Source organism: Pongo pygmaeus, chromosome 21 (genome assembly GCF_028885625.2).
Source record: "Pongo pygmaeus isolate AG05252 chromosome 21, NHGRI_mPonPyg2-v2.0_pri, whole genome shotgun sequence".
Taxonomy (NCBI): Eukaryota; Metazoa; Chordata; class Mammalia; order Primates; family Hominidae; genus Pongo; species Pongo pygmaeus.
Genome location: NC_072394.2, coordinates 34,562,723 through 34,587,672, shown reverse-complemented (window position 1 = coordinate 34,587,672; position 24,950 = coordinate 34,562,723). Strand labels below are relative to the sequence as shown.

General features: G+C 49.9%; 1 protein-coding gene across 4 annotated transcripts in view; it reads right to left on the bottom strand.

The window, feature by feature from the left end:
* TM9SF4 (transmembrane 9 superfamily member 4) overlaps positions 1-24,950 on the bottom strand; it is a 55,893-nt gene continuing 30,943 nt past the window's right edge. For 2 of the 4 annotated variants that reach the window (XM_054466919.2, XM_054466921.2), the window contains 13 exons: positions 24,138-24,261; positions 22,042-22,160; positions 21,828-21,939; positions 20,393-20,463; positions 17,491-17,623; positions 16,556-16,637; positions 16,384-16,459; positions 12,045-12,128; positions 9,267-9,442; positions 8,714-8,777; positions 7,118-7,237; positions 5,883-5,972; positions 1-1,966 (listed from right to left, as the gene is read on the bottom strand). In XM_054466919.2, the coding sequence (XP_054322894.1) occupies positions 1,817-1,966; positions 5,883-5,972; positions 7,118-7,237; positions 8,714-8,777; positions 9,267-9,442; positions 12,045-12,128; positions 16,384-16,459; positions 16,556-16,637; positions 17,491-17,623; positions 20,393-20,463; positions 21,828-21,939; positions 22,042-22,160; positions 24,138-24,261 (1,401 nt within the window). In that variant the 3' untranslated portion in view covers positions 1-1,816. The remainder of the gene's footprint in view (positions 1,967-5,882; positions 5,973-7,117; positions 7,238-8,713; positions 8,778-9,266; positions 9,443-12,044; positions 12,129-16,383; positions 16,460-16,555; positions 16,638-17,490; positions 17,624-20,392; positions 20,464-21,827; positions 21,940-22,041; positions 22,161-24,137; positions 24,262-24,950) is intronic. The other 2 variants (XM_063659123.1, XM_054466922.2) reach the window with 2 other exon arrangements.

The window sequence follows — 24,950 nt, the reverse complement described above, 5'->3', positions numbered from 1 at the left end:
GTAGGACAATGGTATATTTATTTACAATTGGACCAAAAAAAGGCATACAGGCATTTTTTTAATTAAAAATAATAATGAAGATGATTTAAAAAGTCAGAAAAACTGATGATCTTTGAACCCTTTATGAGGTGTCCATTTCCCATTCCCCCTAAAAAGAGAATCTCTTAGGGAAAAAAAAAAAAAATCTAAGATTTGAATGAACAAAAGACTCCAATATCGCTCTCTACTGCTTGGGTTCCCTTTTCTCCAAGCTGATGCTTGGTGGATGCCGCTTGGCGCTGCAGTCACTGTGAGGCAAGATTGAGAAATTCACTGGTTTGATGGGTGAGGCTGGTACGGCCACTGGGAAAATGTGGGGCAGTGAGGGGAGGGACATCTTCCTAGCATCACCAGCATCCTGAGCTTTGTCTTGTGTTGGGAGTCCCACAAGGGCTGGTGCAAGGGTTAGCAGCTGCTACTTGAACCCTAATCCCTGGGTGGATCTGATCTCTTGTAACTTAAGAGCAAATGTTTGTGATGACATGCACGGGTGGGCAGAGGTTGAGAAGAACAGGGGTCTACGGAGGAGCCAGGCCAGCCACGTGAGACCCTTCTTTCTAAGTTGGCTTCTTGTCCATTCCTGGGGATTGGGGAAAGAACGACAGAACTTACCTTCCATCTTCCTTCTCACAAGCAGTGTTTTGGGTGTCCCCAAAAGGAGGAGGCAAGAACTCAGGTGTGGGGTGGAGGGGATGGGGCTGGCTAAAGAAGTGAGTATGACCCCGGAGGCCAGAGAGGGCAGGGAGAGAATGCCCGGCCACTTACAGGAGGGGATCTGTGATCTCTGGGCCTCTCTATCCTGCCTGAAGTTGGGCAGGGTCCACTGCCAGCACACCTTGGAGAGTGGTACCTCTTGAGGAAAGGGCCAGGGAGTGATCCTGAGGGGTAAGGACCCTAGCGGCCTTGGCCATCCCTTCCCAGACACAGACAAGTGGATGTTTGGCTTGGGAAATACTTGGCCCCAGGTCCAGGGTTTCTTGGCACAAAAACAGTTCACTGCAAGTCTCTTCTCTTCCTCCTTGTTGGTCCAGCAAACTCCGGCTGCTCTGAACAGGGGCAATTCCTGCTGTCTGGGGAACCTGGCCCCCAGTACTTCCAAGGAATTTTCTTGTAGCAACTAAGACTTGGGTTTGCTCCTGGTGAAAAGATGACCCCGAGGCCTGGCTGGAAACCCTGCCTTGGGCAGCCCTGGAGGAGGCTGGGGAGAAGAGGGAAACAGAGGTCTGGCAGAGTCTGGCTGGCACTGAGGGTGCTGTCCGGGCTGGAGCTGTGCTTTGTCGCGGCCTCAGTGCTGAGGATGGGCAGGGAGAGGCTCGGAAACCTCACTGAAGCTCTGGCGTGTCCTCTTCCAGTTAGTCGTAGGGTGGCCAACAACCCTGAGGAACTGAGGTGGAGACAGTGACCAAAACCCTTATCTCGGTGGATTTATCCATCCTGGATCCATTTGTTAAAACAAAGAAGGAAAAAAAAATCCAAACCAGAAATACACCTGAATAAACAGGTCAGAGAGTTCCTGTTGGAGGGAACTTTCTCAGCACTGAAGAAAAAGCAACCCACAAAAAAACTCATCCCCCACAGAACTGGAATAAGATGAAGAAAAATGCAAGATTATCTACAGGCCCTCCCGCCCCCCACGCAGCCCCAGGATCCAGGAACACTGTGCCAGGAGTTACATTCCAAACGAGCAAGAGTTATTTTATTTTGCGTGCCTGCAGTCCCCCACGCAGGGTGGCTTCCTGTCCGAGGACGGAGCGGGCCTGGCCGTGGTCCACTCCAATCAGTCTATCTTCACGGCAGCATAGATCTTGCGAACAAACATGTAGGCTGCATAGAAGCCGATGGTACCCGTGAGCAGCCAGAAGGACAAGACCATGAGGGCTGTGTAGCCAAAGTAGAGGAGAGAGGGGATGAACTCCACGATGTCCAGCTGCGGCCGCGAACAGAAAGAAGACAGGGTGCGTGCTTAGTGCCAGGCTGCATGGCGAACTGGGGCCCCACCCTCACTGATCTCATGGGGAAACTGAGGCCTGGCCAGGGGAAGGGGCGTGCTCCAGTGGGCGGCAAGCGGCAGGCAGGGCTCATGGGCACAGCTCTGCTTCATCTGGACCAGGCCTGTGTATTGCCCTAATGCTCATAGCCTCAGGGGCCAGGCCCAGAATGCCACAGGAGGAATGGCCACAGCTCTGCCCTTCCTGGTCCCCCCCAGTCTCTAGATCAGTATGGCAACACTCCTGCATGGCTGGAGCAGCAGTCGGAGTGGGCGGGGGAGGGGAGGGGTGTCCAGGATGCCCAGCTTCAGGACCAGGAGCCCCATCAGCCCACCTCAGCCTCCATTCATTCCTGTCTTCCCCAGGATGCTTGTCACTTTTGTTAGCATCTCACAGAGATTTTGATCTTGGAGCATTTTGGACTCCTTTTTAACTGGGGTAGAGTTTAGAGGCTGGGCAGAGATGCTGGGGATCTGTGTTATTTACAAAGGGAACTAATGTGGAACCTCGGTATCAAGATATGCCCGGGGCCTGAGGAGGGCCTGTCCCAGGACTCACAGGCAGACACATGGTCACAGAATGCCAGCAGCCCAGAAGAAAACAGTGAAGAAACAAAGAAAACAAAATAGGTCACCATTTGAAGCCCTGTCCTAAGCCTATGGGGTGAAGGCCATGTTTTCAGGCTCAGCCCCGCAATGCTCCCCTAACCCCTTTTCTTTAAAGGGACAGGGTCTCCCTCTATTACCCAGACTAGAGCACAGTGGCATGATCACAGCTCACTACAGCCTCACCCTCCTGGGCTCAAGGGATCCTCCTGCCTCAGCCTCCCAAGTAGCTCAGACTATAGGTGTGTGCCACCACACCCAGCTAATTTTTATTTTTTCTAGCGATGGGGTCTTGCTCTATTGCCCAGGCTGGTCTCAGACACTTGGCCTTAAGTTATCCTCCCACCTCTGAAAGCACTGGGATTATAGGTGTGAACCATATGCACCCAGCCTCCATCTCTTCTTATTTGCATTCTTGTGGCTGCAGGTGGGGGGAGGGGGGAGGGAGGGACAAGGAGCAGAACCGTGGTAAAAGGAGGCAAGGAACGAGGCAAAGAGGCAGAGCCAGAAAGTTCCTCATTTTATACATAAGGCACTGGGGCTGGAGGAAGAGATTTTTTGAGCAGAGCAAGACTGGAGCAGAAGGGAGGAAGGACAAGAGGCTGTGATGTGATCTCTATTTTTGTTTAACCGTGTTCCTTGTCTTCCATCTTCCAGATGTTTTGAGGAACACTCAAAACATCTGGTCCTGTTGGGGCCATCAATCCTAGCACAAAATAGGCCGGGTGCGGTGGCTCATGCCTGTAATCCCAGCACTTTGGGAGGCTGAGGCAGACGGATCACATGAGGTCAGGAGTTCAAGACCAGCCTGGCCAACATGGAGAAACCCTGTCTCTGCTAAAAACACAAAACTAGCCGGGAGTGGTGGTGTGCACCTGTAACCCCAGCTACTCAGGAGGTAGAGGCAGGAGAATCACTGGAACTCAGGAGGCGGAGGCTGCAGTGAGCAAGATCACACCAGTGCACTCCAGCCTGGGCAACAGAGTGAGTCTCCATCTCAAAAAAAAAAAAAAAAAAAAAAAAAAAAATTCCTAGCACAAGACCTAAGTCAGTCTGTCTGAATATGTGATGCTATTGGACCTGGAAAACAGTGAGCACTGGGCATGCCACCCGAGCAGAGCAGCGAGTCTTCACTGGATGATGTATCATGGTAGACGAAGACAGTCTTTTAGCTCTAGGGCTGCAAAGCTGGAAAGAGTAGACTCTAGGGCTGCCACTGGCCATCTTTCTACTTTGTGAAAAGATCTTGCCTGCAGACTGAGGCCAAAAAAAGATACACAGGGCTAAGGCGTGGGCACAGAGCCCTGGTATGTATGTATACATACATACATACATATATATATATATATTTTTTTTTTTTTTTGAGATGGAGTCTTGCTCTGTCACCCAGGCTAGAGTGCAGTGGCACGATCTTGGCTCACTGCAACCTCTGCCTCCAGGGTTCAAGCGATTCTCCTGCCTCAGCCTCCTGAGTAGCTGGGACTATAGGCATGTACCACCACACCCGGCTAATGTTTTGTATCTCAGTAGAGACAGGGTTTCACCATGTTGGCCAGGATGGACTCGATCTTTTGACCTCGTGATCCACCCTCCTCGGCCTCCTGAAGTGCTGGGATTGAGCCCTGGTATTTTTGAGACTCTGGATCTAAGCATGGTTGAGGCTAGAACTCCAATTTCTTAGTCTTTCCAGTTATATCAGCAAATACATTCTTTTTGTTTAAGCTATTTTCCTTTTTTTTGCTTAAGCTATTTTCCTTTTTTTTGCTTAAGCTACTTTGAATAGAGTTTTAGTCACTTGCCACTTATGAGAGTTCTGATTAATATGGGCTATAGAGGAGGAAGATTAGATTTGTTCTAGATGATCCCAGAATTAAGACTAAGGTCTAAAGATGGAAGTCACAGCAAGGGAGACTGCAGTGTGAATCAAGACCTTGATAATGACAGGAGCTGTCCAGAAAGAATGGGAGTGTTAGGAGGGAGTGTCTTCTCTGTTGCTGGATGTAGTAGAGCAGGGGTCTGCAATCTTTTACTTAGAGGGCCAGATTGTGAAAATTTTAGTTTCTGCAGGCCATATGGTCCCTGTTGCAACTACTCAACTCTGCCATTGTAGTGTGAAAGCAGCCATGGACAGATATGTTAATGAATGACCATGGCTGTGTTCCAATAAAAATTTATAGAAACAGGCCTGCTGGCCCATGGGGGCTGCAGTTTGCTGACCCCTGAGCTAGAGAATCATCTGTTGAGACTGTTAGAGAAGAGGGGCACAGTCACCAGACTGGAGGTAGGGGTGCAGCACTACACTAAATGATCCTTCCAGTCTTTTCCAACTTGTTTTTGGGAAAACGGCATTCCCAGCTTCGATCAACTGACCTACAACTCTATTTTGCAAATATGCGTGGCTGCCGCAGAGGACTGCTTGCTTCTGGGCTCTGGAGACCCAAAGTACAGCAGGTCAGAGTAAGTCTTGAGTATTAGTTTTGGAGGTGAGGGGCCCAACAGGGCTCCTCCAAATTCCTCTCAATGGCTCATCTGGTTTGTGTATCATGCATGAATCTAGTAAAACTGTTGTGGGGACATCTGTATTCTTGCCCACATCTCTCTCTGGGGACAATGAGCTCTGTGAGTTGCCCTAGTCAGGTAAGCCTGGCTCCCTCTTATTATTGGGCCACACTACCTATGTGAGGTCACAGAGCAAGGAGGGCTCCGAGGTGCCTGTGAAAAACTTTCCCATCCTCTCCTTACTCTGCAGGATTGAACAGTACTTGCGTGAAGAGAGGACACCTGCAGAGACAGGATACCTGCAGCCCTAAATTTGGGTTCTACTATTTAGACTATTTCAGCATTTTGTGCTTTTACCTTTATTAACTCCTTTCTACTTTTCTTCTTTCATGTTACTCTTTTCTTTTTCTCAAGATGTTATTAGTCCCTCTTATTTCCTGTGAAGAGCACTGCAGGTGACATATTGCTTTCAAGTCCTGCTTTGGCTATGGCTATACCTCGTAAGTTTTAAAAGCATTATTCACATTGTCACGTGTCCTGATGGCCTTTGTCTCCCAAACATACAGGATACAGATTCTTTCTTTCCTAAAAAGATCTATCTTCTAGAGCAGGAACAGTTCTAGGTGGCTTTGGTCCTCCCCATTCTGGGTGGAAAAGGAAGATTCAGGCGCTTGGGTTTTTCTCTCAGCATCCTCCTCCTGACCTTCCTACCCTATGAGGACTAAGAGGACCTTCTCAAGGAGGGCAGTACCTTGTTAACGAAATAAAAGATGGCATAAACCAGGACGTAGAATGCAGAGCCCCCGGAGACTAGGAAATTTCTCCACCACCAGCGGTAATCCTGAGGAGGAAACAAAGGAACGTCAGTGTTGTCCTGGGGCAGAACCCCTTCCTACCAATTTCACAGTTGCTTGAGGGGCTGAAGACTCTGGTAAGAGCAGTAACATATGGGGTGATGGAAATGTTTCACAGCTTGACTGTGATGGTGGTTCCAGAACTGTATGCATTTCTAAAAACCATAGAACTGTGGACAAAGAAGGGTGAACTTTACTGTTTATATCTCTTTAAAAAAAAATCAACAACAAAAAAGTAATTAACATTTCTCGAGCAAATGCTTAGCATGTGGCAGGCACCATTCTTTTTTTTTTTTTTGAGACAGAGTCTCACTCTGTCACCCAGGATGGAGTGCAGTGGTGCGATCTCGGCTCACTGCAACCTCCGCCTCCTGGGTTCAAGCAATTCTCCTGCCTCGGCCTCCCAAGTAGCTGGGACTACAGGCATGTGCCACCACACCCGGCTAACTTTTTGTATTTTTAGTAGCGATGGGGTTTCACCATGTTAGCCAGGATGGTCTCGATCTTCTGACCTTGTGATCCGCCTGCCTCGGCCTCTCAAAGTGCTGGGATTACAGGCGTGAGCTACCGCACCTGACTGGCAAGCACCATTCTAAGTGCTCTAGATGAATCCACTCATTTAATCCTGAGAGCAGCTGTCCAAGTTAGGTCCTCTCACTCACCCCGTCATGTGGAGGAGGAACGGATGGCATGAAGTTAAGCAACCCGCCCAAGACCCAGAGCTACTCATGGAGGAGCCAGGGTCCCAGCCCAGACTGTTCATCCCAAACCCTGGCTTCACCCACTCTGCCAATGGCTAGTTCCCAGAGGGAGGGCAGGCCACCTAGTGTGCATCGGCCTGTTGAAGAAACTACTACTGGAGTGGACCTGGCACTGGCAAATCTACTGTCCTTTCATCTAGCTGTGGTGAGTACCCCACACAACTAAGGTGGAAGGTATCTCATTAGGCCCAGGGTACAGCTGAATACACGGAGGCTGGGAGAGGCACAGCAATGTACTGGCCCAAGAGCTCAGAGCCAGAAGCAGGGGCCACATGAAGAGCCCAGACCCAGCCTCTCCGCAGAGCCTCACCAACCCGTTCAATGCTGGATCCAGTTCTCCCTCCCCCGCCTCCTGGCCCTGCTCTCCTCACCTCTGCACATAGCTGGAAGTACACCATGACGATGCTGATTTGTGAACAGGATACCACCAGGATGATGAAAACAAGGAACAGGAAGCCAAAGAGGTAATAGAACTGATTCTCCCAGATAGCCTGCAGACACACAGCGGGGCTTCAGCTGGCTTGCCCACCCTGCTCCCCTTCCCCTGGCACACCAACCTGTCACAAGGGCAGGAGTGGACACATCATCATGACACCATCAGGGCCCGTAGGCCTGGCATGTGGTTCTGACCTCGCTTCCCCAGAGCAGGGGGTGAGCCACACTGTCCTTAGGGAGGGGCCAGGGCTTGACTGACCTGCTCTGGGTGGACCCCAGCCTGAACTCAGCAGCTTGTAGAAAATAATGATTCTTATCCAAATCAAAATTATAGAGCAGCCACCACCACTCGAGCAGCTTACCAAGCGCTAGGCCTTGTGCCACATGGCTCATATACAATTGCTACATGTATGTGTCTATGAAAGCTTGGCCTGGTACAGCTAAGAAAGTCAAGGATCAGAGAAGCTGGTGACTGGCCCAGAGTTACACAGATGAAACAGAGGGGGCCTCCCTGGGAAGTACGCACGGGCTTTGGTAGCATGGACAGCCAACACCTCCTCTGACCCTTCTCCCAGGCAAACCTGTGTGGGTGAGGTGGTCTCAGCAGGGAGGGGCTGGGCCACTACTCTGGAATAGCAGATACATGTCCGGTACTGAGTTGGTACAAGGTACCATCTGTGCTGGGCCCCGAGCTGGGTCAGCCACACTTACATGGCTCTGAAGGGCCTTCCTACCAACTTTCATCTTGGCACTCTTTGGGAGGAGTCATCATCACCACTACAACAGCATTTCCTGAAGTCAAGCATTTTTACAATGACTTATTCCAACTTCACAATGACCCTGACAAGCAGGAATCATTCTGTCCACCCTCCCAGGAGCTGTGAGTAACACAGAGAGGTAAAGATGTGCAAGGACCCAGAAATGAAACCAGGTGCAACGATGCTATTAGTCATGGTGGGGAACGACTGAAGTATCACTGAGGCAGCTTCTATTTACCAAGTCCCCTTTTCCACACACCAGGCTCCCCACACACCACATATCTCATTTGAATTTTTTTTTTTTTTTTAGATGGAGTCTCACTCTGTCGCCCAGGCTGGAGTGCAGTGGTGCAATCTTGGCTCACTGCAACCTCCACCTCCTGGGTTCAAGTGATTCTCCTGCCTCAGCCTCCCGTGTAGCTGGGACTACAGGCGTGTGCCACCATGCCCGGCTAATTTTTGTATTTTCTAGTAGAGACAGGGTTTCACCATATTGGACAGGCTGGTCTCAAACTCCTGACCTTGTGATCCACCCGCCTCGGCCTCCCAAAGTGCTGAAATTACAGGTGTGAGCCACCGCGCCCAGCCTCATTTAACTTTCAATGCTGCCCTGAGAGGGAAGGCTGTTATCCAATTTCAGGGTGAAGAATGTGGCTCCGAGAGGTGAAGTGGCCCATCTGAACTTTCTCAGGCAGTAGGCAGCAGAGCACCTGAGTGGAGTGGGAGAGACCCAGCTAGCATGGGTGGAGGGGTGGGGGAGGCACCAGTACTCACACTGAAGATGAAGAAGAGCTCGATGAACATGGCGCCGAAGGGCAAGATCCCAGCCATGAGGATGCTGCCGCAGAACAAGAGGTTGACACTGTTAGAGACCAGGCCACCAGAAAGCCCCAAGCTCCCTCCCAAGCTAGCGTGAAGAGAGAGCGCCTACACGAGTGTGGTGGTGCTAATTCTTCTGGCATATTTCTGTACTATTATAATCTCTTGAGAGGTAGGCAGGGTGGGCATTAGTCTCCTCATTTTATAGATGGGAAACTGGGGTGCAGAAAGGTGGGGTGACTTGCCCAAGGTCCAAGTGATGGTCTTAACCCATCTCACCATACCCTTCCATCCTTCCCCTTCCTTGTCCTGGTTTCTAGGACGACACCAAGTCTGCCTACAACCTGGTCACCTTGATCTTGGAGTGAAGCTAAGCTTTCATAAACTCTATTAGAGCCGGCTGAAGCAGCAGGAACTCTGGTTGCCGCACCCTTCTGGTGGCGGCGGCGGTGGGGGGAGTGTACCCTCTTCCACGTCCCCCTGCTCTTGCCTCTGCTGGAGGACTCACCCCACAAATCGGTTCATGTACCACCGCTGCTCGGGGATCTGCCGGGGAATCTGGTTGGTGCGCACGGGGTTGTCATATGGCTGCTTTCGGAAGCCGAAGTAGTAGCCCAAGTAGACGAGGGGCAGGGAGATCCCGAACCACATGCACAGCAGAGCCACCATGGTGGGAAAGGGCACCTGTGGACATGGCGCCATGAGGCCCCCACGAGGCCCTGATGCCCAGGATGGGGGCTGCGCAAGGGGAGGGGACCTTCTGGGCTCCACAGAAGGAGAGGCGACTTGTGCAGCAGAAGCACGCTCCCTGCCCCCGCCACAGGGCTCCTGGCCAGAATCTCTTGGGGCTGACCCCAGCCCTGATCTGGACTCCCAGTGAAGAAGGCACCTCAGCATCCCAGAGAAGCTCGCCATCCAGGGAGGAAGTAGGGGAGGAACAGGAAGGAAGGGACTGAGAACGTGAAGAGGAGATGAAGAGGTCAAAATGAAGAGATTACATGTGGCACATTATGTGAAGAAAAGAAGGGAAAAAACAACACTGTACAAAGTGCTCCCAATCTTGTCAGAATAAAACTACATGATATACTATTAAGTGTAAAAAGGAGGCTATAAACTATGTGTATAGAAGGATTCCATTTTCATAAAAACACAACATAGTCGGTCCTCTGCATCCATGGGTTCTGCATCTGTGGATTTAATCAACTGCAAACAGGAAATGTTCAGGAAGGCCAGGAGCAGTGGCTCATGCCTGTAATCCCAGCAGTTTGGGAGGCTGAGGTGGGCAGATCACTTGAGGTCGGGAGTTCAAGATCAGCCTGGCCAACATGGTGAAACCCAGTCTCTACTAAAATTACAAAAAGAAATTAGCTGGGCACTGTGGGGGGCACCTGTAATCCCAGTTCCTTGGGAGGCTGAGGCAGGAGAATCGCTTGAACCCAGGAGGTGGAGGTTGCAGTGAACTGAGACTTCACCACTCCACTCCAGCCTGGGTGACAGAGTGAGAGAGTGAGACTTTGTCTCAAAAAAAAAAAAAAAGAAAATGTCCAGGAAAAAAAAAATACAATAAAATAAGCTGGGTACAGTGGCTCACGCCTGCAATCCCAGCACTTTGGGAGGCCTAGGTGGGCAGATCACTTGAGCCCAGGAGTTTGAGACCAGCCTAGGCAACACAGTGAGATTGCATCTCTACAGTTTTTTTTTTTTAAATAGCCGAGTGTGGTGGTGGCACCTGTAGTCCCAGCTACTCAGTGGGGCTGAGGTGGGAGGATTGCTTGAGCCTGGTAGGCAGAGGTTGCAGTGAGCTGAGACCACAGCACTGCACTCCAGCCTGAGCAACAGAGTGAGACCCTGTCTCAAAACAAACAAAAAATACAACAACAAAATACAAATTAAAAAACAATACAGTGTAACAACTATTTACATAGCATTTACATTGTATTAGGCATTTTAAGTAATCTAGAGAAGAGTTAGAATATACAGGATGTGTGTAGGTAAACACTATGTCACTTTATATATGGGACTCGAGCATCCTTGAATTTTGGTATCTTCAGGGGTCCTGGAACCAATCCCCTATGGATACCAAGGGACAACTGTATCTATTTATATTTGTGCCTGGAAAGGCATATACCAAAGAGCTAACAATACTTCCTTAGATGGGATATGGGGGATTAGAACTGATTTTTCATTTTCTTTATCCTCTTCTCTACACTAAGTTTTTACGAGAATTACATAAAAGTAAATATATATATAAAGTGTTTAGAACAGTATTACTACAAAGCAAGCATCATATAAATGCTGTTATTTTATATATTTTAAATTATGTAATTCTTTTGTAAGTATATCTATAAAAAGGAAAAAAGACAACATATATTAAAGACCTACATTGTATTTATCTCTGGGTGAGCAGATTTGGGGTTATTTTAAATTTCTTCTTTAACTTCTCTGTACTTTCCAAAATTTCTACAATGAATGTTTATAATGAGCAGCTGGTAACTGGGAGGAAAATGCTCAAAGGGAGAAGGAACACAGGTATAAAAAAGGTGAAGTGAGAGGAAGGGCATGACTGTGTCTTGAGGGTGGCTTCCTAAGTTGCTGGGAAAGAAACCCCTCCTCTGTATGCCTGGACGTGAAGCCTCATGCAAGGACCTTTACCGCCACCCCCAGGTGGAGGGCAGACGGCTCTACGTGCTAAGGCTAGGATAGCAAAATGCCTGCCCCATCTCAACTGCAGTCCTGCTAATTGACCAAGACCCCATCCCCCCTCCCCACAACTGAGTTCAAAATCCTCCTCAGTGAGTCTTGGACAGCTGCTAGTAACACACTGGACTGGGGCTGGCAGGATTCCCTACTCTAAGGGTAATACAACCTGATCCTTCCTTTCCTCTCTCCTCCACCTGCAGGGGCTGGTGCTGAGGGGCAGGGACACTGAGGAGGACAGGCTTGCTTTGGGATAATGACTTAATAAACTCACACTGGGCAGCTCACTCTTGGTTAAGACAAAGGAAATTCCCCAGTTGGCTGCTGGACTGTGGAAACCTCCCTTTAGAGAAGTGGGCTTAGGCCAGTTGACTGAAAGATCTCACAGGAAGGCCAGGGCCAGGGCATGACACACCAAGGGCAGGGCTGGGGAAACCCCAGCTGGCCCTCTGCCCTCATGGCTGGGAACATAACTCTGGGGACTCAGAAAAGGGAAGGGAATGGCAGGAAGTGGCTTTTGGGAGTAGGGCTGAGTGCAACTGGTCCTCACTTGCTGGGGAGGGACTGGAAGGGTAGGGGAGGCACTTACCGCTCCTGATGAGTGCTTTCCCCAAATGAAGCAATTCAACACGAAGCAGATGCCAAAAACCACACCAGGGTACAGAGTTGCCGTCTGGAGCAAGAGGGTCCGGGTTGAGGAGCAGCATCCAGGGAGCTCCCCAACCTGTCCCGGTGGGGCCCCCAGACCAGAAGCTCTTAAGCCCTCCTTGTCTTTCAGACTCAGCTCAAGCATCATTCCTTCCAGAAAGTATTCCCTGACCCTCAGACTGAGCAGGACTCTGTTCTATGCCCTCTCAGGTCCCTAATACTGCCCCTTCTTGCTCTCATCCCAGTTCGTAATTACATATTTTGGCTACCTGATCAATATCCGCCTATCCCCAAAAGGCTGTGAGCTCCTTGGGAGGAGTGTGTCTACCCTGTTCTCTGATGTACTCTCATCAATGGGAACACAGTAACTACTCTGGCCAGGCGCGGTGGCTCATGCCTGCAATCCCAGCACTTTGGGAGGCCGAGGTGGGTGGATCACCTGAGGTCAGGAGTTTGAGACCAGCCCGGCCCACGTGGCGAAACTCTGTCTTTACTAAAAATACAAATAGCCGGGTGTGGTGGCTCACGCCTGTAGTCTCAGCTACTTGGGAGGCTGAGGTTGGAGAATTGCTTGAACCTGGGAGGCAAAGGTTGCGGTGAGCAGAGATCGCGCCACTGCACTCCAGCCTGCGCGACACAGTGAGACTCCGTCTCAAAAAAAAAAAAAAAAAAAAAAAAAGAAAGAAAAAAAGAACACGTTAACTACCCTATATATATATATGTAAATTTCTTTTTTTTTGGCGGGGGGAGGAAATTACTTCCAGAATCGCTTGAGCTCAGGTGTTTGAGACCAGCCTGGGCAACATGGTGAAACCCTGTCTTTACAAAAAATTAGCCAGGCATGGTAGTACGCACCTGTGGTCCCAGCTACTTGGGAGGCTGAAACAGATGGATTGCTTGAGCCGGGAGGCAGAGGTTGCAGTGAGCCGAGTCGTGCCACTGCACTCCAGCCTGGGTAATAGAGTGAGACTCTGTCTCACACACACACAAAAACCCTAAAAAACAACTTTAACAAAACACGTATGTCTGGGCCCCAACCCAAACTGCCTAGAAGGATGGTGAAGCTGAGTCTTAGGGGTGGCAGATGCTGGGTTCCTATGTACCTTGTCTCACCTAATCCTCACTGCAAGTCTGGAAGGAAAGTCTACCATTATTCCTTTTAATGAGGACACAGAGGCCTGGCGATGTTAAAGACACCCCCACCACCTCCACGTCACCCAGCCTCCTGGTGCAGCAGAGGTATAAACGCAGGCAGTCTGACCCCAGAGCCCATGCTCCTCCTGACCTACTGCAGTGTATTCTTGCCAGTCAGAATCTCTTGGGTGGGGTCTAGGCACAGGGATTCTAGTCTAGTCAATGCACCAGAGTTACAGTTGAGCCTTTTTCTTCTATTTTCTTCAGAGACAGGGTCTCACTCTGTCACTCAGGCTGTAGTGCAGTGGTGCAATCATAGCTCACTGCAGCCTCAAACTCCTGAGCTCAAGTGATCCTCCCACCTCACCTGCCTGATTAGGAGGACTACAGGCACATGCCACCACATCCAAGTAATTTATTTTTTGTAGAGACAGGGTCTCACTGTGTTGCCCAAGCTGATCTCAAACTCCTGGGCTCAAGTGATCCTCCTGCCTTGGCCTCTCAAAGGATTGGGATTACAGGCGCAAGCCACCACAACTGGCATGAACCTTCTTGCCACACTGATCACCAGGCCCGGGACTGCTGTGGCAGCCTGAGCATCCAGGTGGGTCACTAACCACAATGACGAAGGCCCTCTGGAACCTGATGCTCAAACCTCCATTGCCAGTTTCATCTTTGGCTCACAGCCCTGCACCCAACAACTGGTCACTGTTCCTGCACATTCCTGTCTCTGGGTCTTTTTGCATAGGTCATCATCACCTCAGAGGATCCATTTCCTGAGGGCTAACGCTATACTAAAGTCCTTATGTGCAGTTAACCCTAGCTATCTTCATTGGAGAGATGGGGAAACTGAAGCTCAGAGGGCTGTTGAAAGTTATCAACCAATGCAGAGCCAGACTGGGATCTAGGCCATTCCAGAACCTTAGGCCCCACTGCTGGCTGCATCCCTTCATCTGAAATCCTCCTCTTCAAGGCCTGGCTCAAAGGTCACTTCCTCCCTTCCTTTGTGTTCCTGCATGACTCTGTTGTGTAGCACAGAATTCCTCATCTGCCTTCCTGGCTGAAATTTACTCACTGGGCACTGTGCTAGGTAGGAAAAAAAGCTCCAGGGAGAAAGGCAGACCCCTATGTAGAGAACAACACAACTGCCCCTACTTAGCTCTGCCAAGTGCTACTTAGGTCTCATGAGGGCTCTGCCAGGCTCGGGGTAGGAGGTGGGGGAAGCGGCAGCCTCTGGAGGACTGATGCAGGAGCCAAGACTTAAAGGATGAGGTGACACCAGCCAGGTGAGAAGAAAGGGTGGTGTGGCCCAGGCAGAGGGGATGGCACAGGCAAGGCTGTAGGAGAGTACACCCACACTGCTGCGGGCTGTCAGAGATGATCCCCTGTGGAAAGGCACCAGGGAAGGGTCAGAATCTTGTAGGGAGACCACAGAGGGCCAAGTGAGAGGCAAAGATGTCTGAATCCTTGAAGATGCAGAGATGGGGGTGGGGGGGGGGGTGGAATTCACGGAACATTCACAGAACATTTGGTAGGAAGATCCTTAGCACTTGATGTCTGAGAAGGAATGAGGCATGAGGAAGGAGGAGGATAGGCAGCTCCAGGTTTCTGGCTTGGGGGGCCTGGATCAATGACGGGCTCACTAGATGCAAGGGGTGGTTTGGGGGAAAAAGACCGGGTTTGATGTGGGATCCATCGAGGGAAATCCTGGAGGGTATCTGGTGACCTCTCCAGGGAAGAATCTTGCCAGGAGGGAGTGGTGAGTTTTACTCCTCTCTAGATCCCTGGCTCTTGGCATATGGTGGCCAGAGAAAAATGCTCAAATCATCAAGAATTCAGGAAGTTAGCTGGGCGTGGTGGCTCACGCCTGTAATCCCAGCACTTTGGGAGGCTGAGGCGGGTGGATCACGAGGTCAGGAGATCAAGACCATCCTGGCTAACAGGTGAAACTCCATCTCTACTAAAAATACAAAAAAAAAAAAAAGAAAAAATTAGCCGGGCGTGGTGGCGGGCGCCTGTAGTCCCAGCTACTCGGGAGGCTGAGGCAGGAGAATAGTGTGAACGCAGGAGGCAGAGCTTACAGTGAGCCGAGATTGCACCACTGCACTCCAGCCTGGGCAACAGAGTGAGGCTCCGTCTAAAAAAAAAAAAAAAAAAAAAAAAAAAAAAAAAATTAGCCGGGCATGGTGGCACATGCCTGTAATCCCAGCTACTCGGGAGGCTGAGGCAGGAGAATAACTTGAATCCAGGAGGTGGAGGTTGCAGTGATCCGAGATCACGCCATTGCACTCCAGCCTGGGCAACAAGAGCGAAACTCCATCTCAAAAACAAACAACAACAACAAAAAAACAAAAAACAATTCAGGAAGCTTTCTTTGATCCTTCCAAAATAGGCACGGTCACAACTTTTCTTTATCGAGGGCTTACTTTGTGCCAGAGGCGTGGCACCCAGAGCTGATACAGCCTGAGCTCTCCTTGAGCTTTTGACAGCGGTGAGAATGGTTTCAGAATCCCGGGCCCAGAGACTTCTCTGAGTGTGGGCACCCAAGAGTCTTCCTAGTCCTCTAAGAGACTCACTCGCTCTAGGAGAAGGGGCTCGGGGCTCCCTGGGAGGTGAGGTCAATCTCAAGACCCCCTCTGGTTTCTATGCTCTTTTCTGCTGCCAAGAACTCTCCTTACCTCCAGGAGGCCAGAGAAGGGCAGGAATCCTCACCAAAGAGAAATGCAGGCACCAGTGTGGAAAACGCGCTGACAGGAACTTGGGTCTGGCCTCTTCAGGCTTAGGCAGGCAATTCCCTCTTTACGCAGGGTGTTCTCTCAGCTGCCCTGCTATTCTAAATCTTGTTATTCTGAATCCCCTATTTCTTCTCTTGCTTGAGCCATCAGACAATGTCGGCTAAAAATGACCTAAGTTCAAATCCCTCATTTTACAGATGGGGCAGTGGAAGCCCTGGGAGGTTCTGCTGAGCCTGTGGGTAACAGCCTGGGATTCCTGCCCTTGGACCTGTGCTCCTCCTGCTATGTCTTGCTGCTGCTCAGCTTCCGGCCCAAAAATCCCCACCAGAACCTGCCTACCTCCTCCTGAGGAGCCCAGGAAGAAGCTTCTCTGCTTCCTACCAAACAACAGAGAAGGTTTAGGACACTCACACAGAAGGCTCCTTTCTTCCACCGATGGCCTTTTAGAGTGCGGTACAGACGGCCAGCAGAAAATCCGCCAAACACCCTGTGGGAAAATGGCAGGGATCCACACCAAAGGGACCCATTAGTTGGCATGGAGGAGGCCTTTGCCGCCCCCGGGAGCCCACTCAGACACACCTACCCCATGAACATGAAGAGGAAGCAGGCTGTGGTCATGAGAGCTCCCCGGCTGGAGGGCGACAGCATCCCAAGCATGGCTACAACTGTGGAGGGAGGGAGGGAGGAAGGGCAGAGAAAGGCAGGGTGGCTGATCCCCAGGCCCCTAGCCCCAGCCCCAGCCCCAGGCCCACCTTGGACAGGCTGACAGGAGGACTCTGGGCAAATGAGGCTCCCCCTCCCTTGTCTTCTCAACAGCATAGTCCCCTACCCTCTACAGGGGAAGACCGGGTCTTAGTTGGGGTTCGGAGGGGTGCAGCAGCTGCTGGGCCTTGGCTGGCCAAATCTCAACCGCAGCTTCCAGTCCACAGAGCACTTGCAGTGAGTCAGGTGCTGGGCTGAGGGCACCACAAATGCCAGGTCTCTGAACGCACCTTACCATCTCTGCAGGGTGATTACTTTCCCTATTTCTCAGATAAGGAAACTGAGGCTCACAGAGGTCAAGTGGCCTGTCCAAGGTCACAAAGCTTGGAGGCATGAGGCTGAGATGTAAATCTAGGCAGACTGACTCCAAAGCTGTCTAAAATTACTATATTATTAGTGGGGTTTTTGTTAAAGAAAAAAATATTTGATTTCAATCCTAATCCTGGTACTGACTTTGGGCAGGTCACTTAGCCTCTGACTACAAAAGGAGGCCAAGCTCACAGCAATGATGTGTTGCCTCATTGATGGAGGAGATATGGTGGGCTCTGTAAACGGCTGTGAGGTGAATCACCAGTCCTGGGCTGGGGCTGGGGCTGTTGCTGAGACAGACGGCGTCTGGCCCAGAAATACTGACATGCCCACTTGGTGCCAGGAGCTTGGTTCCCTTTCTCCAGGGAGGGAAGCCCACCCTCCTCTCCTTGAGGCACCTGAAGAGGAAGCCATGCCCCCATGCCCGGTCCCACTGGGCACACTCACAGATGACGATGAGGATCATACAGAACAGCTGAATGCCTGAGCCCAGCAGGGAGCTGAGGATCATGGGGTACTGTGGGGGCCTGAAGACGTCGCCGTGCACCAGCTTCCACCCAGACTCCTCCATGGTGTCTTCCTGCAGCGAAGGGCCAGAGTGAGGCTGGTTGTTGAAGATGGAGGCAGCTCTTGCAGGGACCACCCCCAAGGTGACAGCTGACACCCTCAGGTGCCAACCAGCGCTGCTCTGACACAGGAGTGTAAGTGATAGGAGAAAGTGCTTATCTGAAACTGTCACAAGAAAAGGAGGCCACAAACCTGATGCCTGTAGCTGTGTAAAAGGAAAATCCCTTTAAATTCCACAAACCTTGTTTGTGGGAAAATAATGTAAATACCTCAACTCCCTAAAATGTCAACTCTAAGAGTTCTTGGGTGGTGAGAGTTGGAGTCAATTTATTTATTTTTTCTGATTATAAAAGAAATATGCATTCTTACTTGTGTAATAAAAAAAGTAAAAATAATTTGGTATGTAGCATGAAATTCAAATGAACAAAAAGTAATACATGTTTATTATAGAAAAATGTAAACAGAAAGATATAAAAATAAAACGATTTGATACTCCCACTTAATAAAACTGTTTTGATACAATTCCCTTAATCTTCTATGTATATATGTGTATATGTATGCTTTAAACAATAACATTGGGATCACACTATGTACTTTGTTATTTTCAGTTGGTATTTGTGAACATTTCTTCAGGTCAATAAAAGCTCTTTGATATTGTATTTCAAAGCTGTAATATTTCTGGCTGGGCGCGGTGGCTCACGCCTGTAATCCCAGCACTTTGGGAGGCTGAGGTGGGCGGATCATGAAGTCAGGAGATCGAGACCATCCTGGCTAACATGGTGAAACCCCATCTCTACTAAAAATACAAAAAATTAGCCGGGCATGGTGGCGGGCACCTGTAGTCCCAGCTACTCGGGAGGCTGAGGCAGGAGAATGGCGTGAACCTGGGAGGCGGAGCTTGCAGTGAGCCGAGATCATGTCACTGCACTCCAACCTGGGCAACAGAGCAAGACTTCATCTCTAAAAAAAAAAAAAGCTGCAATATTTCTACACCAAGTCTTGGTGTTTTGAATCTTGCCTTAGAAAAATAATAGAAGAACTGCTGTGCAAAGCAAGTTGCCTGTTTTAGTTCTTTTTTGTTTTTGTTGAGGCAGGATCTCCCAATGCTGCCCTGGCTGGTCTTGAACTCCTGGGCTCAAGTGATCCTCCTGCCTTGGCCTCCCAAAGTGCTGGGATTACAGGCGTGAGCCACCATGCTCAGCCTGTTTTACAGTTCTTAATATCCACTGCCAATCACTTTTCAGAAAGCTACCAACTTATACTTCCATGGGTGGTATGGAAAGATGCTTGGCTCACATTAACCTTACCAACAATTAGTACTGTTAAAAAAAGAAAAAAATCTGTGCTAATATGATGATCCAAAACGGTCTTCTCAAGATTGTTTGAACCTGCATTTTGTGGGGTTATTCCTGAGGTAAAAACAGTTTTCTCTTGCTTACTGAGCATATTGCAGTGTCTTGCCTGTAAATTTCCTGTTCATCATTACATTAGAAATTTTAGACTTTTTGGTTTTATTTATTTATTTATGAGACAGAGTCTCACTCTGTTGCCCAGGCTGTAGTACAATGGTGTGATCTTGGCTCACTGCAACCTCCATCTCCCAGGTTCAAGCGATCTCTGGCCTCAGCATCCCGAGTAGCTGGGACTACAGGCGCCCACCACCATGCTCAGCTAATTTTTGTATCTTAGTAGAGACAGGTTTTCACCATGTTGGTCAGGCTGGTCTTGAACTCCTAACCTCAAGTCATCTACTGTCCCCTAGTTTTTTTTTTTTTTTTCCTTTGGAGACAAGAGTCTTACTTTGCTGCCCAGGATGGAGTGCAGTGGCGCCTTCTTGGCTCACTACAACCTCTGCCTCCTGGGTTCAAGTGATTCTCCTGCCTCAGCCTCCTGAGTAGCTGGGATTGCAGGTGCATGCCACCACACCCAGCTAATTTTTGTATTTTTATTAGAGATGAGGTTTTCCCATGTTGGCCAGGCTGGTCTTGAACTCCTGATCTCAAGTGATCCACCTGCCTTGGCCTCCCAAAGTGCTGAGATAACAGGTGTGAGCCACTCTGCCCAGCCCTGACCTAGTTTTTTTAAACAAAGAGATTTTATATGAATTCTTTAAACTGTGCCACTTTTTTCAAGTTTGTTGCAGATATTGTTTTGCCATTGTAGCCTTCTGTTTTGTTTACGTATTTGGCATGCAGAATAGTTTTACAATTTTTAATGTCAAATAAATCAACTATTTTTTGTGATTTCTTCCACTGTTTTTATGCTTTAAAATTAGAAAGGCCATCCCTATCACTTTGGGTGAATAAAACTTTTTTCCTTACTTTTTTAGTATTAAATTTTTAGTATTAAAAGTATACTAGGCCAGGCATGGTGGCTCATGCCTGTAATCTCAGTACTTTGGGAGGCCGAGGTGGGTGGATCATGAGGTCAGGAGATTGAGACCATCCTGGCCAACATGGCAAACCCCATCTCTACTAAAAAATACAAAAAATTAGCAAGGTGTGGTGGTGTGTGCCTGTAGTCTCAGCTATTCGGGAGGTTGAGGTGGGGGAATCGCTTGAACCCGGGAGGTGGAGATTGCAATGAGCCAAGATCACACCACTGCACTCCAGCCTGGTGACAGAGCGAGACTCCGTCGCAAAAAAAAAAAAAAAAAAGTATACTAAACTGTTTTAGTATTTTGAGGTTTCCTCTATGAATGATAATATACACACACACATGCACACACACGGTCCTCCTCCCCCCCGTCCAACTTCATCCCTCCCCAGCCAAGACCTCGTACAATGTCATCCTCCTTGTTGTAGTTGGCAATGTCCTTCCGGAGGGTCCGAATGATAATCATGCTCAGGATACCTGAAACAGATGGCGGTGAGGAGGAGGAGAAGTTGGCGCTGCCAGCAAGCCCATGCTCCATGCCCTCCTGGACATGATGTTTTACTGTGCGACGGCTGGCATGCACAGCTTGCTCCATTGTGAACTGGCTATGCAGCCACCTCAAGGCCTCTTCTCGGGGGAGCTCCACTCCAGCTACCAGGGGAGGAGAGCACAGAGCATGGAGGTGGGGAGGAAAGGGCTACTGGGATGGGTAGGGGTATCCTGGGGAGAGGAGCATCCCAGCTGTTCCATGGCTTGGTCCTACTGACTTCTCAGCTCATGTGTCGAAGGGCCGCCTGTGGCTCCACCTCTGGCTATCTGCTGCTTCAGTTGGCTCCTGGCCTCACTATGTTCTCATCGGCACGCCTTTCTTCAAGCTATCCTTTTTGCCCAGAATGCCCCGCCGTGTCCTGACTGACTCCTACTCGTGCTTCAAGGCTCACCCTGGGCATCTTCACGTCCCAGCACCCTGAACAGTACAGAGCCACTCCCAGCCCCATTTGTACTTTCCTGTTTCCCTCTCTAGGCAGCACTGTCTGTAATGGTTAAGAGAATGGGCCATATGACCTTGAGTTCCCTCAACATTTTCGGGCCTAGTTCACAGGGCTTCAGGGATTGAAATGTTTGTAAAGTGCTTAGTTCAGCAGCTGGCCCTTTGGTAAATGTTTAATAAACAGTATTTAGCATTATTTGCGCTTCTGATATGATAGTGAAACCATCAGTGTCATTCTACTCCTGCCTACCACCCTCTCACCACCCGGTTTCTTGCCAAGCTTATCTTGCTGCAGGACCATGATCCTCACTAGCACAGACTTTTCCCAGGTCTCTAGATGGTGGCTTCTTCTCGTAAAGAAAGGTCTTCCCCAAGAGCCTTCACACTTTCCTCAGCTATTGTGTATTTGGCCACCCTGTTGATCTGCTTCATAGAATGTATCACTATCTGGAACTCCACTACTTATTTGCTTTTTTGTTTCTCTCCCACCACTAGAATATAGGCTCTATGGGAGCAGAGACTGGGTCGGGCTTGTTCACACCATATTCCCAGCATCTGGCAAAGTGCCTGGCACAGAATGAGCAACAACAACATCTTGTTGAATGAATCAAGAATGTGTGCAGGCTCAGGTGTGTCTGTCCTCCATGAATGAGCTCTCCAGAGTTCTAGAGCTCTCTAGAGATGAGTCTTGTTCACCTATGTACACCTGATGCTTAGCAGAGCCCTGATGTCTGTTTTCGACCTACACCTGGCCCTGAGAACACCCTGGAAGTCCCCCATACATGATGTGATGTCTCAGTCCCTCAACCCCAACCCCCACCCCCTTTCCTTCAACCCACAGATCTCTCACCTGACAGGAAGAAGACCACAACAACGGAGTTAATGATAGAAAACCAATGGATCTGGACGTCACTCATGGTCAGGTAAGTGTCCCAGCGAGACGCCCATTTGATGTCACTTTCCTGGCAGGTGGGAGGAAGCACTTAGAGTCAGGCCTCCTGCTGGAGAACCTGACACAGACCAGAGCCCTCCTCCCCTGCCCATGAGCTCCAGCCCCTTCTCACCTCCCAGTGGACAGAGTAGGTGAAGTACAGCTGATTCTCCTTGGTGGGGTCAATTTCTTGGGGCGAGGAGTTGGTACCCTCGGGCAGAGTGCACGAACTCTTCTCATCTGCTTTGAGGTCTGAGAGAGACACAGACTCAGTTTGTTCCTGTGGTGGCCAGTGCCACTGTCCAGGGGCTATTCCAGGGGCTGCCCTCAAGGCTGCCTGTTGCAGGGACCCAGCCTCTAGTGTCTGAGTGGAGACTGGGAGCACAATGGGCAACAATGGGCTTTTTTTATTTTTTATTTTTAAACCTTATTTTTTTAGAGATAGAGTCTTGCTCTGTCACGCAGGCAATGGCACAATCATAGCTCACTGCAGCCTCAACTTCCCAGGCTCAAGTCATCCTTCTGCTTCGGCTTCTGGAGTAGCTGGGACTACAGGTGTGTGTCACCACACCTGGCTAATTTTAAGAAATTTTTTATAGGGACAAGGTCCTTTTATGTTTCCCAGGCTGGTCTTGAACTCCTGGCCTGACACAGTCCTTCTGTCTTGGCCTCCCAAAGTGCTGGGATCACAGGTGTGAGCCACCATGCCTGGCCAACAATGGTTTTTGAAAATTATTCCCCAGAGCCCTGACTTTCCGAAGGTCCTTAGGGGCTGCAGAGAGGCCTGTGCATGGGGGAAGGGAGGGGCCTGAGTCGGAGTTCCTCCCTGAGTCAGTGTTCCTTCACTCAATTCAAACATTCACCCACCATCCAGCCAGTCCCATTCAACATAAAACCTTGATCCATTCCGTCATGCCTACTCATTCATTTAGTCTATCTCTAAAGCCCTGGCACTTTTGTAATCAATCATTCAGATGTTTTCTCCCTTCATTTGCTCATCTGTTCATCCTGTTATCCATCCACTCATTCAACCAACAACATATAATAAGCACCAACTATGGGCCAGGTACTGTGCTGGGTGCTTAAGATAAAACGGTGAGCTGGGCGCGGTGGCACGCCTGTAATCCAAGCACTTTGGGAGGCCAAGGCGGGCGGATCACGAGGTCCGGAGTTTGAGACCAGCCTGGCCAACATGGTGAAACCCCGTCTCTACTAAAAATACAAAAATTAGCCAGGTGCGGTGGGGGGCGCCTGTAATCCTAGCTACTTGGGAGGCTGAGGCAGGAGAATTGCTTGAACCCAGGAGACGGAGGTTGCAGTGAGCCCAGATTGCGCCACTGCACTCCAGCCTGGGTGACAGAGCAAGACTCTGTCTTGGGGGGGAGAAAAAAGATAAAATGATGAGAAAAGGAGACACGGAGACTCTAAGCTTGAAGAGCCAGTAGGGGAGCAGGTGACCTCAAAACTGTCACATATGCAAACATAGAACCATGCTCAGGAAGCTCCCAGAGGAGATGTGCTATGGAGCTCTTGAAGGGCAGGATCTGTTTGGGACTTCTGTGTCTAATTTTGTTTGAACACTAAGTTCCACAGTGGGAAAAAAAAAGTCCAAATACCACCAACATGGTCAAAAGCCTGGGCATGCTGCTTAATTGAAAAGCACACTGTGATGATCAAGGGCCAAGGGGTGAGGCGAAGCCGGACCAGCTCCCATGAGGCCCATCAGGACTGTGCTGGACTCTCAAACTCCCACACACTTGTTGACCCTGGGCAAATTTTAGTTTATGCCAATCACTTACACAGAAGCAGAGGAACGAAGAAACCTGCTGCCTACAGGCTTTGTCTGTACCCTGGCCCCTTGTTCTCAACCTAGGGTGAGCTGGCTGGTTCTTGTGAGGAGGCCCAACAAAGCCCCAACCTGCTGTTTGGTCTTGGCCAAGTCACTAGCCCCTTTTGAGCCTCTAGTTCCTCCTCTGTAATCATCACGTACCTCCTGGGGTTGCTGGGAAGGGGTAAACTAGTAAGGTGTCTAGCCCGTGACACCGCAGCTGTCAGCTGCCCCCCCACCCCGTCTTCTCTAATGAGAATACCATGATCCTACCTTGGCTGGGCCCACACGCCACACCCGAGCCCATCGGCCAGCTCAGGAGGGAGAAGAGTGTGAAGACCCTGGGTGGAGAAGCCCAGGCCCATCCAGCCCTGCCCCTCCGGCCACACCTCCCCACTCACCCTCCAGCCTGATGCTCTGGGGAATCACCTCGAAGCGGACGACACGGTACGTGTGCTCCTGGTCCTCCTCCATGTCCTCCCGATGATAGTAAAGGATGAATGAGAGGTGGTTGTGCAGGTAGATCTGAAACACAGCAACAGAGAAAGCACAACAGAACATCACTTAGGGATACTCTCCAGGTATTAGGGCCCTTGCCTCACCCAGCATGTCTGGCTGTACTAACCTTCCTAAAACACTGTTCTCATCACTCCCCTACTCAGAAGCTCTTCAAGGGCTCCCTGCAGCTTACCAGACAAAAGCCCAATTCTCCAAGTCTGGCATTCAAGGCCTTCTATCATCTGACCCTGATACAACTGGGTGTAATCATCTAAGTCACATGAGTTCACCTAGCCTCCCCTGCGCCCACCGCCCCATGAACCAGTCTCTACCCTGCAATCACTCCAACTAGAATGCCACCCCCAACTCCACTCAGCAAAAGCCCACCAGCTTCTCATGGCCCACCTCCTCTGTGACAACCTGAGTGTAAAAGGAGCTCCCTCTGACCTCCCCTGCCATTAACGGCCAGTGAAAGGCAGCTGGGACTGGAGACCTAGAGCCTCCCACTGTCGGTTCTCTTCCCAGTTAGGACAGACGCCCTTTGGGGACAGGGGCTGCACCTCAAAACAAATGTTTTTGTAATTTATTCCCTAACTAATATCTTTCAGTTTAGAAAGAAAGATAAGAGAATCAGGGCTATAATCATCACATTATTAGCTGATTCTCCAGGGCTGTGCTGGGAAGGGCTCACACGGCTGTGCTAATTTACCCTGCCA